The 14,610-nt window shown below is 38.0% G+C and overlaps 1 protein-coding gene across 5 annotated transcripts in view; it reads right to left on the reverse strand.

Moving 5' to 3' along the window:
• Positions 1-228: 228 nt before the first annotated feature.
• Positions 229-14,610, reverse strand: part of Nck1 (NCK adaptor protein 1) — a 65,595-nt gene continuing 51,213 nt past the window's right edge. For 4 of the 5 annotated variants that reach the window (XM_028869955.2, XM_028869956.2, XM_028869957.2 and 1 more), the window contains 2 exons: positions 4,887-5,599; positions 229-2,043 (listed from right to left, as the gene is read on the reverse strand). In XM_028869955.2, the coding sequence (XP_028725788.1) occupies positions 1,849-2,043; positions 4,887-5,599 (908 nt within the window). In that variant the 3' untranslated portion in view covers positions 229-1,848. The remainder of the gene's footprint in view (positions 2,044-4,886; positions 5,600-14,610) is intronic. The other variant, XM_028869958.2, reaches the window with a different exon arrangement.

Here is a 14,610-nt window from a genome sequence, read left to right on the forward strand (position 1 = left end):
AGGAGGTATTACTTGAGCATCTCCATTTTCTACGAACTCTAGCTACAGCAGGATGCATGCTTTCCACCTCAGTACTACTCCAGTGATGCCTTCACAAAGTGTTTCCTGAAACAGCTATGTCCATGAGAGTCCAATTACTCCTTTTTATAAAGGCCCATTTTGTTTCATATGAGGGAGGGGGACACACAAAGAGAAAGCAAAAATGAAGTGTCATCAAATGCAAACACCACTTTTAAACTGTTCTTAGTATTCCTAGCATTTTACAACCCTGTAGGTAAGCATATATAACATTTATTTACACTAATCTACTACTATTTACTTTGAACAAAAGAGCACTCACAGACAAATGTAAATTAAAAAGCTTTGAAAGCAGGTGTTATAAAGATGGGAATTCATACATCATACATTGTATTTGTTGACTTCTAGTTAGTAGGAGAGGCCAGGGCTGCCACCCAGTGGCAACATCAGCCTTCAAGTGATTTTTAAGATTTAATTTTTAACTACTACAATGAAGAAAAAAGTGAAATTACACAACTTTAATTTTTACCAGCTATAATTTTGGTACATTAGTGCTTAAAACAGCAAAGAACAGCAATGTTCTTGTGTTTCTGTGGCATCAGGGGCTTTTGTTACTTTGCTTAAACTTAAATTCACAGGATGAGGAGGAAAAGTATGACCAACAGAAGATTCAATACTTTGGTCTCTCATTTACACACACAAAGTACTAGATGGAAAATAAAAATTTTAAATAATACAGTTGACTGAACTATAGCACATTTCCCCACAGCACATCATTTCAGTGTCCCAGTTAAAGAAACTAAAAGATAAGGAGGGGCTAGGGGCATTATGCAGTGGCAGAACACCTGTTTATCATGTGTGAAACCCTGGGTTCAATATGCAACAGTGTCAAAAAATGATTTTTCAGTAAATCTGATCAAATATTGAGAGGAGAGGTTAGGATGCTGAAAGGAGAAAACTTTAAATTACTCCCATGTAGAATTCTGATATTTAGAGAGAAAAAAAACATTTTCACATCTCATTGTTTACTATTTTCCCCAAACTTGGCTATGACTTACTTCACAGTGGTTTAAATATGGCATCATCTAATACAACATACTTTGGTCAAGGAACACTAGAAACATCCATTTCATTTCAACATCTGTCAGGGACTTCTTTGTTCCTTTGAACAACCAAGTGAGGCAAAAAGACACTCACTAAATTCTTAACATTTTTGTTTAAATAGCTATAAATTACATTTTCTAACCTATATCCAGGGCCTTTTGAATATAATGAATGGATTTTAAAATGAAGGCACAAACAACATACTTTATATTTACAATGGCTTATGACAGATACAATATCTGAAAATAGTTTCTGGTTTTCTGTTTATTATTGCTATTTAGTCACAGAAAAGATTAACACTTTACAAGAAATGTACTTTAGCATATGTCATATAGATATAATTTTATATGAAGAACTATGGGAGAACAGAATGTCTTTACAAGGAAATAAAGAAACATCAATAAAAGAATTCTTCCATATAAAGATTTTTGAACCAAATTATTCTTTTTCAGAATACAAAACCTTAATTGTTGGAAGGAAAGAGAAAAATAGCAAAGAAGACAGTAAGACAGAAGACCAAGAATAAAGAGCTCTTCTATAGAGATGCACTGCACATGTAGATATATGTGTATGGGTTGAGTTATAACAAAAATACTCATGTATTACAGTCAGTTCTCATACAATTACAAACAGCACTTTCCAAGCAAGCACAATTGGCCCAACACGCGCTCAGTCTTCAATTAACATGACGAGTTAAAGCTGTGTAGCAGTCACTGCTGATGAGTATCAAGACAAATGTTTGACTAGATACAGTTTTTCTCCTTGTTCACTTGTAAAGATCGGTGCCTTTTTGTAATGTTCTACAAGTTCCTCCATGGTGCTGAATTTCCGCTGCCCAATGCAGTACACAGTCTCTTTCAGTTGAACTTTAAAATGCTTGTTTTTCCCTTGTGCTTTTAGTGATACTGAGAAATCATTTGGCTGAAAGAGAAAGGAGGTAAACATTGTGAAGGCCATGTATCAGAATTTAAAAAAAAAAAAAACCGTAACTGCTAAAATCTGAACACTCAATAAGTGCAAGACACTATGCTAAATTATTTACATAATCTTTATTCCTCAAAAGAAACCCTTTTTATGAATGAGGAAAATGAGGCTCAGAGGGCATGGCTAGAATCATATATCTGGTTAGACAGGATTCTAACACCCACAGTGCCCATAGAGTAGCACACACAGAAAATCAGTTAGGAGAAAAAAAACACGAGAAAATTTCAGACTTTCACTCCATCCCCTATCAATTCAGAGCTGACAATACCTGACTTACACAATACTCTGAATTTTCAAAAATAAAGGACAAATTAGAATTCAACTAAACTTTAACGAACCATGACAAACACAAATTCCTACAGAGCCAAAGAGAAATGTAAGCAAGATAGAGAGAGGAAAGAGGGTGTGGCCAGCCTAAAGATGACATATTACTCATCTGTGATTGCTGCTTTGCAGGAACAGACTCCACGTGGACTGGTTTTTGTCTTTTTTTTTTTCCCTTCATCTTTATTTAAGTGTATGGGTGTTTTGCTTGCATGCTCGTCTGTGTATCACGTGTGAGCAGTGCCTGTGGAGGCCAGAATGGGGGTTTTAAATCCCCTAGAACTGGAGTTATAGATGGTTTGCTTTGCCATGTGGGCACTGGGAATGAAACTGGGTCCTTTGAATGAGAACCAGTGCTCCTAATCACTGAGCCACCTCTCCAGCATGGTCTTTAAATTTTAAAGGGAAATCTGAAGCCTACATTTTCAAAAGATGTTTTAATTACTTTTTAAATTTTGTGGATTTTGTATGTTTGCACGGGTAGTATGTATAGTTATGCAGATGTCCAAGGAGGCATCAGATTCTCCCTAAGTGTAGGAGCTGCAGGCGGCTGTAAGCTACCTGACATGGTGCTGGGTATTGAACCTGGGTCCTCTGGAAAGATAGCAAGCACTTTTAATTGCTGAGTCATTTATTCAGCCCCAAAGTCGGGATTTTTATAAATCCTTTGCTATTTAAATATTGGCAATGAATTAGAAAGATTTAATTGTACAGGCCAAACAGAAACACATATTTAAGGTCTATAGCTGAAAAATAACAGTACTAAAAATAATCATATATTTTGGCTAGTATTTATACTCGATCCACAAAAAAATAGCATCCTGTATTTAAGCTTCTTTCTTTATTAGGTGATAGTAGTCACAGTTGTTGTTTTAAACCTAATACTTCTGAACAATCTGTGTCAAGACAAGAACAGTGACTTTTAAATGGTGTGCCACATATTGGGATTTTAACAGAAAAAAGACTCCACTATTCTTCTCTATTAAAAACGATCTGTTTCCTCCAACTTCGTATCAGGAAGTTTAATTCATCTTAGTCTCATACACATACTATTTCCTTCTTTCTTTCAATCTTTTATATAATACATTCACAGAAAGTCAGTATTAACCATGATTTGGTAAGTAGAAAAGTAGTGATATCATTTATCAGGAAATAAAGTTTTTAAGAAAAATAATAACCATCAAACTTTAACATATAAAGCAACACTTAAAAGAGACTAATAGCTAGCTATGTCATTTTTCAATTTGTATGTTTTATTGTCTAGCTAGAAATGCAACATAATTTACCTTTATTGCAAATATATTTCAAATTGAGTTAAATATGCTATTGAGGCCGGGCAGTGGTGGCGAACGCCTTTAATCTCAGCACTTGGGAGGCAGAGGCAGGTGGATCTCTGAGTTCAAGGCCAGCCCGGTATATAGATCAAGTCTTCAGAACAGCCAGGGCTACACAATACCACTCTGTCTTGAAAAACCAAAAAAATGGTTTTTGAGGTGAATAAAAAGCCAAAATAGTCAGGTATGGTGCCATACACCTTTGACTCCTGCATTGGCAAGGGCAGAGGCAGGTGGTCTGTGTGTATCTAATGTACAATTATTTTTATTGTATGTTTATAAGTTGTCTGTCAGAGTATTAGCCTAGCAGTTCTGTGCAGCTTTATCCATATCTTGTGTTCAGGTCAGTCGCATGAGAATATACTTTAGCTGCATCAGTGGAGGCATGTGGGTTACAAAATAAAGCAGAACTACATACTAAAAAAAGAACACAAGTAGTCTTTTTCGCGAGTGGACAGCAGGAAGGTAATTTTTCTGATTGTTTTTTTTTTTTTTTTTTTTTTTTTTTTTTTTCTTATGTTTGTTCAGGCAGCTGGTCTACAGTGAGTTCCAGGGCCAGAGCTACATAGTGAACCAGTGTGGGAAGGAAGGAAGGAGAGTGAGGAGAAGGGAGGGAGGAGAGGGAGGGAGAGGGAGAGAGGGGGGGGGGGGGGGGGGGGGGGAGGGGGGGGGGGGGGGGGGAGGGGGGGAGGGAAGGAGGGAAGGAGGGAAGGTGAATTTTAATCTAACAACTAATTTATGAAGACATATAATTTTTTTATAGTTAGAGAATTCCTGTAAAGACTACAATGATTACATTCTTAGATATTACATCTAATAGCAGTTTAATTTGCATTATTCTACTCTCAATGAAGAAACCAATGCTCAGTTTTCCCCATTTTTCAGTTTAACGGAACAGAAAATATTCTGGAAATGCAAAATCAATACAAATGAAGAAAGCCCATTAATACAACATATTCACTGCTCCAGCTAGCTTGTTCATAATAGGTTCCCTGGAGAGGACACTGTGATCACGTCCCGGCTTACTTACAACTTTAGATTTAAGGAAGCCATTCAACCTCTCTGACCTTATTTTTAAATGCCTGGAGCTCTATTTCCATTTACCTTTGAAAATCAACTTACCGAAGATTCACTATCACGAATGAGGAAGTCTCCTTCATGGCCCCTTTCATTTAATGCCATTTCTGCCTGGTGCCTGGTGACTTTGCCATAATACCAAGGATTGCCAGCAAACTTTCCAGTGAGTGAAGGCCTAATGTAATCACACTGTGGAGGCGATGGTTCCAAACCTGAGGTTAATGGATTATTCTGCATGATGGTAACATAGTTTTTTGGCACCAGGCCAACCATGCCATTGATTTTCCTGCATTTCCACCATTCTGGGTCATTTTCCGGCTTTTCAATAACATCCATTACATCACCTTTCTCAAAATTGAGTTCTTCATCATTAGATGAGCTGAACGGGTAAAGAGCCTGTACCACATGCAATACTTGACCCGTATTTAGGTTATTGACAACTGCTGCCAATTTCTCTGACAGAGAACCTACATGGTCACCCAAAGGACTGTCACCTTCTTCAGTCACATAGTTTGAAGGAAACCATCCAATCTGTCCATTGTAGCTGCCACGCCACCACCCATCACTGCACTTCTCCATGACGATCACCTTTGTCCCTTTTATTAATGACAGTTCATCCTCTCTCTCAGCCATGTAGTTAAATTTCACAAAAGCAGGCATGTTGAGGTCATAGAGACGTTCCCCTGGATCAACAAAGCTATCATCAGCAGGAGATGCGGTATCTGGAACACTAGGTTTTCTTTTCACTTTTCCAATGCCTGTTTAAATAAAGAGGAGGCAGTAAGACTACAGCTTCAACTAGGTATACTCACCCCAAGCCTCTAGATGTAGGAAACAAACTGACATGATGCAATCATCTTTTGGGAAATGAAATACAAGTTCTTTTCCCAAAGCCAAACCAAATGAACTTAACTTCAGTCATGTGAGAGTTTATCTCTTTTCTCCTGCCAAACCCATGAAATAACTACACAATAATAGAGTTGCCATGCTGAAATTTCTCTTAAGTGTTAATATAGTTTCTCTCATAGCTACAATTAAGAACACAAACACTCCAGTAATCCTACACTTGACATCTTAGTTTATTAACCTAGATTTTGCAATTAGCTATATAAAAATAAAACAATTATTTAAATTATTACCTGATACACAATATAAAATTGTATCTGGATAATCTCATTTGGTAATTTCTTAGTTTCCAAAACCAGATGACTCTATGTATCTGTTTATTTTAAAATAATATTTACTCATTTGTTTTCCTTCATCCCAATTCACATAAAGCCTCCCAAAAGACAAGGATTGTTCACTTTGCTCATAGATAAAATTCTAAGGAGCTTGAAGGGTACTTAGTACATACAGAATGTTTAATGTATTTTTATTGGAAGAACTGAGAAAATGAACCTATCATTAGAAATGCATACTTCAACAGCAACCAGGCATTTCCAGGGCTGCTCATTTCTCAGCATATTATCTGATGTTTTGCTTTTTACTTTGAAAAACTGGGACTTTCTATGTAAAACTATTCAAATTTCTTTCTATACTCTTTGTTTTCTTTGTTTTTCGAGACAGGGTTTTGTGTAGCCCTGGACATCCTGCAACTCAGAGATCTACCTGCCTCTGCCTCCAGAGTGCTGGATTAAAGGTGTGCATCACCATCACACCACCACCACCACCACCACCACCACCACCACCACCACCACCACCACCACCACCACCACCACCTGGCTTCTTTCTACACTCTAAACAAACAAACAAAACAACAACAACAACAACAAAAAACATTATTCTTACTCTTTCTTCAGCCAAGGCCCCAAATTCTGATCCTTCAGGGTTCTTAATAACCATTTTTTCTCTTCAGAGACTCCACACTACCCTTGTTTCTTTCTTACATACTTGTCAATTCTCTAAAAACATACTCAAATCTCTTCAATACCAAAATAAAGTTATGTTACTTTGTATTCCTTTTGTAATTTTTACCTTTATTTCTGCATATATTTACTTAGCCTAGCACATACAGTCAGAAACAACTGAGAGCTCATTCTCTCCTATTGTACAGGTTTCAGGGACTAAACTCAGGTTCAGAATATTATCTTTCTACTTTTTAACTTCTTCAACTCTTGCCTGTGCCTCCCTTTTAAAAATATACTCTTATTATCTATTTTGGAGGGCCAGTGTTGCACACAACACAAAGCATGTGTGGAGTTCAGAGGGAAACTTCCAGGATTAGGTTTTCTCATTCTATGTGAGTGCACAGGACTAAATTTAGGTCATCAGGATCAGCAGCAAATGCTTTTTACACGATGAGCCTTCTTGTCAGCCCTACACTTGTACTTACAATCTTTTTCTCTCTCTATCGTGATAACCTAAATCTACTTGATTACAACTGTAACTGGAGTTTCAAGCAAGAAGCTTGATTTGGGGGTGAAATGCAACAATTATATTGGACCAGCAGCCCCAGCTATCAAATAGAAAACAAATAATGGAAAAGCAGGTAAGAATTTCAAATAGACTAGCTATGCTGGGAAGACAGACATCATACAACTCAGTCTAGAGAACTGATAGAAGCTTTAAGTATGACTAAAAAAATAATTAGGGCAAGGGATGGGAGGTACACAAAACGACTGGTCAAATTGAAGTTTGGATGGTCATTATCCCGGTGTTGGATCTGCAATAGGGCCTCTTTATTTCCTGAAAAAACAATCTGGTTCTCATGAGATTACTTCTGCTGGTGAGAGGTAAAGTTTACTAAGGAGAGGACTGATTATTTGACTTCACTGTACTTAGAAAAAGTGACAACAGGTTTAGAACAATGGCTAAATGCAGTGATATATTGTTTGTAATAAAGATTGCCTGAAGATCAAAGGACAGAAGTTAGATCCACAGAGTTAGCCATAGAGGTCAGACATTGGTGGCACACACCTTTAATCCTAGCACTCAGGAGGCAGAGGCAAAGATTGGCCAGCTGGGCTACACGAGATTAATCCAGTCTAAAAGAAACATCCAAGCAGTGGTGGCATGTAGCTAGAGTTTTCCTGCCTTGCCCACAGTCAAATCTTTGTCACCCGCCAGTCCCACAGCTGCTCAGACCCAACCAAGTAAACACAGAGACTTATATTGCTTACAAACTGTATGGCTGTGGCAGGCTTCTTGCTAACTGTTCTTATAGCTTAAATTAATCCATTTCCATAAATCTATGCCTTGCCACGTGGCTGGTGGCTTACCAGCATCTTCACATGCTGCTGGTCATGGCTGCGGCTGGCAGTGTCTTTCTGCTTCAGCCTTCTGCTTCCCAGAATTCTCTCTCCTTGTCCCACCTACTTCCTGCCTGGCCACTGGCCAATCAGTGTTTTATTTATTGACCAATCAAAACAATTTGACATACAAACCATCCCACAGCAGTGGCACACACCTTTAATTCTAGCACTTGGGATCACACACCTTCAATTCCAGCCCTGGGAAAGTTGAGACAGGAAGTGATATGGCTGGGCAGAGAAAGGAATGTAAAGCGGGAGGAGACAGGAATTTGTTCTCTTGCAGAGGCTCTGTCAGGTTGAGGGGTTGTTGAGGTAAGAGGTGGTAGCTGTGGCTTGCTCTGCTTCTCTGATCTTTCAGCTTTCACCCTGATATCTGGCTCTGGGTTTTTTGTTTGTTTGTTTGTTTTTTTTGTTTGTTTGTTTTGGTTTTTTTGAGACAGGGTTTCTCTGCGTAGTTTTGGTTCCTGTCCTGGATCCTGCTCTGCAGACCAGGTTGGCCTGGAACTCACAGAGATCCTCCTGGCTCTGCCTCCCGGGTGCTGGGATTAAAGGCGTGTGCCACCACCGCCCAGCCTGGCTCTGGGTTTTTATTATAAGACCATTTAGAATTCGTGCAACAGCTAAAGACTTTCAGTCACCTTTTAGGAGATCTGGAACGGGATATTGTATAAGCTAACACCAAAGAACTTTTTAGTTCTTATCTTTGTGCCTTAAGCCTTAAAAGGGAATGAAACTGATTAGGTAGTAAGTTTTCAGATAGACACTCCTTGATTAACATGCTTACATGCAGTACAACCCATAGTAAAGGAGGCAGATAGAAAATGAAGGAAGAGATCCAGGTTTCATCTTGCTTTTAGTTACTTGTGGGTACAAGGAGCCAGTACGTTTTTAGCAAAAGCAGCGTTACTTTCCTATTACTGTGGTAAGAAACCATGACCAAAGCAACTTATGGAAGAGTTGAGGCTTACAGTTTCAGAGGGTTAGAGTCTATGATCACCATGAGGGTGGGAGGTGGGGGGCTAGAGAGAGGCAGGCAGGGAGGCAGGGGGGCAGGCAGGGCTCTGGAACAGTAGCTCAGAGCTCACATCTTGAGACAAGACCATGAGGCAGAAAGAGATAACTGGGAATGGCACAGGCTTCTGAGACCTCACATCCGTCCACCAGTGGCACACCCTCTCCAACAAGGCCACATTTCTAAAGCCTCCCCAAATAGTTCCACCTGATAGGGACTAAGTATTCAAACAAATGAGCCTTTGGGGACCATTCTCATTCAGACCACCACAAGCACTTGCTAAGTATGTATTATATACTTAACATCAAATTATTAGCATCCTTAGCCTTTTCAAATATATATTTGGTTTATTGAGACAGGGTTTCTCTGTGTAGCTTTGCACCTTTCCTGGATCTCGCTCTGTAGACCAGACTGGCCTCGAACTCACAAAGATCTGCCTGGCTCTGCCTCCCAAGTGCTGGGATTAAAGGTGTATGCCACCACCACCCTGGCTCCTTTTCATATTTTCATGTGACAAATAAGATCACAGGCAATGCCCTTCATGTTTGTTCATGACGCCCCTGAAAATCTTGTTTCCCCGTCCCCCTTACCTATTTACATATTCTTATATGTCTCTGGTCCCCTTGTTTTAACAGTGTCTTGTATTTGTTTACTTCTTTTCCCTTAATATGAGTCAGCTCCCTAAGGACAGAAAACTAGAATTTTTCCCCTTGTATCTCCAGTGCTTATAAACAGGACAGAGTAATTGCTAAATAAATTAGTAAGTCCTTAGTTGAAAGTATTTTTTTTTAAGATGGCATAGTTGGTCTTCTCTACTTCAAAGAAACCATGTTCTCACTTTAACTTCTGTGTAGATTTTTCAGATTTATTTGAAGATTTAAACTCTTGTTCTATCTGGAACCCAAGCACTACAGTTCTGTCAGTAGATACCTATAGATGTAATCAACTCCTCAAACCTACACTCATGTCCAAATAAAAATGATCCTTCCTTAAAAAAATATTCCTCCTATATCTATAAATCAACCGTGTCCTTAATGTCCTTACTTCTGGCTAATGAGATCATTATGAAAAATCTTTACAGTGGGATGACAAGGCAGAGTAGAACTCTGGGACCTTCCCTAAAAAACAGTTAATGAGCTGACAAAACGGTCAGTATTTGTAAACCCTGGAATTTGGAAAACCAAGCTAAGCACTAGGGCAATGCTGGGTGAAGAAAGCTGCTCTTTTGTTAAGTAGAGAATGCTGAGGCATTTTAAGTTGCCTTCCTGCCAGTCTCTACCCACCCCCCCAGGTCAGAGTGGCTTTGATGATAGCTACCTATAAAACTCATTAAAAATTGTGACTGCTAGGTTTTAGTTTGTCAGATCCCTGAGGATCCAACACAATGGTTTGTTTTGGGTTCACTAGACCTAGAACATTCCAGAGTTAGGCTGTCTTCTTAAGTAGACGTCACTTAAAATCATTGTTTGATACAGTAGCTTGGGACAAGGAAGAAAGATCAAAGAGCCTCAGAAGGGAGATAACAGGAAGGGCTATACACGGGAAAATAAGGTATTTAAAAGTGCCTGTATGTTTTAGGGAATCATCAAATATATATGGTCATGGGGGGACACATGCTGAGGAAAAGGCTAGGAAAAAATAAATAAATAAATAACCTTGCTCTTTACCTCTGGCTGATCTACAACTTCCAAAACAGAACTGTAATGGCCAAGTATTAAAAAAGTATACCAGCATACAGACAAACTATAAAAATGGAGATTTCCATCCCCCATTTTCTTTTGGCACTGTATATTTAAAAAACAAAATACTAGGTATGAAATAGATTTCAGTAGCCACATGATTAAGAATGCAGACTTTACAAAAAATGTCAAACAGTTCCTCAAAGATAAAGAAATTAAGACATTCTTAACTCATTACCAATAAACTTGTGCTTTTAGAAATGTGAAAGGTAATCCTTTTGACTGAAATCAAAAGACACCAGAAAGAAATCTAAAGTTATACAAAGAAAGAAAAATGGACACCACCAATAGACATGCAGCTGGGAAAGCTCAGGAGGCCTCAATCCTAGCCAAAGAACTACATACAGGCAACTAAGGCATGGTAAGAGCAGGAGAAATGGTTTTCCCCAAGGAAGAGCACACAAGTTAATTATCCAATAGCAAATGGTCAACAGCCCTGGAAACATACATACAAGTAACATTACACAGACTGAGCTGATGTAGTTCATCTTTTTTGTTAGTCTTTTTTCCTATATGGTTTAAAAATACATAAAATTATAACTTCAATCTTAGTAAACAGACAAATAGTATATAAAAAGGTAATATATAAGGATATAAAGGAACAGTTATATATACCATCCAAACCAAGTTGGGATTAACTGAAACTTGCTAAAAACAAGATATTAATTGTAATATCCAGGGTAACTTTCAAGCAAAAACTAAAAAATATAAAAAAGAAGTAGAAGCAATGAGAAAACAGTACATCATAAAAAAGATAGCCAGGGCTACACAAAGAAACCTCGCCCCCCCCCAAAAAAAAAACACCCAAACAACAACAAAGAACCCCAAACAAACAAACAAAATGAAACAAATAAAGAAGTAATAGAGGAATTAAGGTGGGGGAAAAAAATGAAAGTCACAAAAGAAGAAATAGCAAAACAAGTCCTTTCTCATCGGTAATAGTACACACTGAAATGAATTTCCCACCCCACTTGAAGGATATATGAGCTCTTCTTGCTAAAATACCCTGGGATCTTGTACTTCTCAAGTAATTACATTATAGTTTTTTCTTTTTTTTAAGACAAATATAGAGCATACTTTTCTTTCTTTCTTTTTTTTGTTTTGTTTTTGTTTTTGTTTTCGAGACAGGGTTTCTCTGTGTAGCTTTGCGCCTCTCCTGTAGCCCAGGCTGGCCTCGAACTCACAGAGATCCACCTGGCTCTGCCTCCCGAGTGCTGGGATTAAAGGCGTGCGCCACCACCGCGCCCAGCTAGAGCATACTTTTCAATGAAGAGTGTTCAGTGTTTCATTAATCTTTCTCATATGCTATACCCATCCAAAACTGCATGGAGCAGATGCTCAGAGCAAATATTACAGTGAAATAAAGAAAAATTTTAAACTTTTAACTAAAAATAAATAGCTTCAAAATGATTTTTAATCCTAAAGAAAATGTTTAAAACTAGTTAATATAAATCAGAAAATAAAGAATAAAACATTTCTGGAAACCCAACAATTAATATCTCAAGTGAGAAAACATTAAAAACAACCTGCATTAATCTTAGAGACTAGAAATACTGAAAGGAAAACATAAGCGTGGGTGGGGTACTTGTTTTCTATACAACAGAAGCCCTCCATATCTCTGTAAGCATGTCTTCAATAACATGCCCGCTTCTCTCTGGCACACTGCTGCAATAACATACCACAGCCAGAGCAAGTTTCTTAGAAACACTAAAACCCTATGTTTTCAAGACTAAGGTTTGTACATATTCTTCTACCTAAAACACTCCCATCTCATTCTTCAAAACTTGGCAAGATAGCTATTTACTCACTGAAGATTTCCTTCCCTCCCCCACAAAGAGTTCATGTATTCCTCCTTGGTGCTATTACACATTTTTACTCTAACACTAAATACTCTGTGAACATTTGCTTATGGTCAAATATCATGTTTTTTTCTCCACTATCTCTGTATCTCTAGTGCCTAGTCCATATTAAATGTTCCATTAACTGTTGCTGTTGTTTTCTTACTCTTTTTGGGGGGCCTGCCTCCCAGCTCCCAAATAAATCACATAAGAGGCTTTTTCTTACTTATGAATGTCCGGCCTTAGCTTGGATTAGTTTCTATTCAGCTTTCCTTAACTTATCCCATCTATCTTTTGCCTGTGGGCATTTCCTGTTCTCTTACTTCTGTATCTTACTCTTACTCCGTGACTTGCTGTGTAGCTGGGTGGCTGGCCCCTAAAGTCCTCCTCCTTCCCTGACAGCTCAATCTCTCCTCACAGTTTTCTTCTTCCGTATGTATCTCTCTGCCTGCCAGCCCCACCTATCCTTTTTCCTGCTTTGCTATTGGCCAGTTTCTTATTAAACCATCAGGTGTTTTATACAGGTTTTACACAGCTTCACAGAGTTAAACAAATGTAACATAAACAAAAGTAACACACCTTAAAATATTCTACTACAATTTATCTTTATCAGGAGAATGAACAAATGTAGGCAAAATGGCCCTGTGAGTAAAAGTACTCACCACCAAGCCTAATGACCCAAGTTTGATCACATATGGTGGAGAGAGAAAACCAACATCCACAAGTTGTCCTCTAATATCAGTGGTGCTGTGGCATGCACATGACAAGTACTCATACATGCCTGAAAACACACAATAAATAACTGCAATAAAATTTTTTAAACAAATGTATGTGTAACTGGTAGGCTGCTTTACAACTTTGTTCTAGTGCCAAAAAAAATGGATATTTCAATCTTCTGCTACCAATAAAAGTTGACACAAAAATACTTTACCATTTTTTAAAGTATTAAGTACTGTTAGTCAATTATATGGTAACTATGAACAATTAGATCCTTTCTTTCAGATGACCCTTGGAACCAATATTACTATTTCCCCCAAAATTCCTCTATCTTTGTCAGGCTGAAAAAATGAGGACAAAAGCCAGGTAATTTATATTTAACCAAAATTTATTTCTCATAGTTCTGAAAGTCCAAGCTAAATGAACTGACAGACTACATCTGAAGTCCTATTTCTTAAAGCTGAATACTCAAATGGTAGAAAAAACAAATAAGAGAGTTTGCAACTGTCTTACGATGGCACAAATCTCATTCATGAAGGGTTTGCCTTAATGAGCTGGTCGATGCTTAAAGATCCTCCACCTCTTTTTTTTTTTTTTAATGGTTTTTTGAGACAGGGTTTCTCTGTGTACCTTTGGAGCCCATCCTAGAACTCACTCTGTAGACCAGGGTGGCCTCGAACTCACAGAGTTTGGATGCCTGCCTCTGCCTCCGAGTGCTGGGATTAAAGGTGTGCGCCATCATGCTGGGTCCTCCACCTCTTAATATCATTCTATTGATAATCAGATTTCAACATGTAAATTCTAGGAGACACAACTGATACATATTAGCTCATGTCTATAATCTCAGCTTTTAAGGAGGATTGCATGAACCAAGGATTTCAAAAACAGCCTTGGCAACATAGTGAGAGCCTATTTCTTTAAAAAAAAAAATCATAAAAGTAAAGGAGACACAAACAATACAATCATAGCACATCTTGCTTGACCTAGTATGCAGTTCACCAGAATCATCCTAACTTCAATTAGTCTTTTTTCAAACAAATTCTTTTAATCTATTGCTACTCTTGCTCTGATCTTGACTCTTAGAGGGTCAAATTAAATGAACAAGGCTTAAATTTGTATTTTCCCCTTGTCATCTTAGACACATTACTTAATTTTTAAACTTCAGTTCCTTTGTGAAATGCTGATATGTAAATGCCTATATTACAAAGTTTT

This window comes from Peromyscus leucopus, chromosome 7, assembly GCF_004664715.2.
Source record: "Peromyscus leucopus breed LL Stock chromosome 7, UCI_PerLeu_2.1, whole genome shotgun sequence".
Classification (NCBI taxonomy): domain Eukaryota; kingdom Metazoa; phylum Chordata; class Mammalia; order Rodentia; family Cricetidae; genus Peromyscus; species Peromyscus leucopus.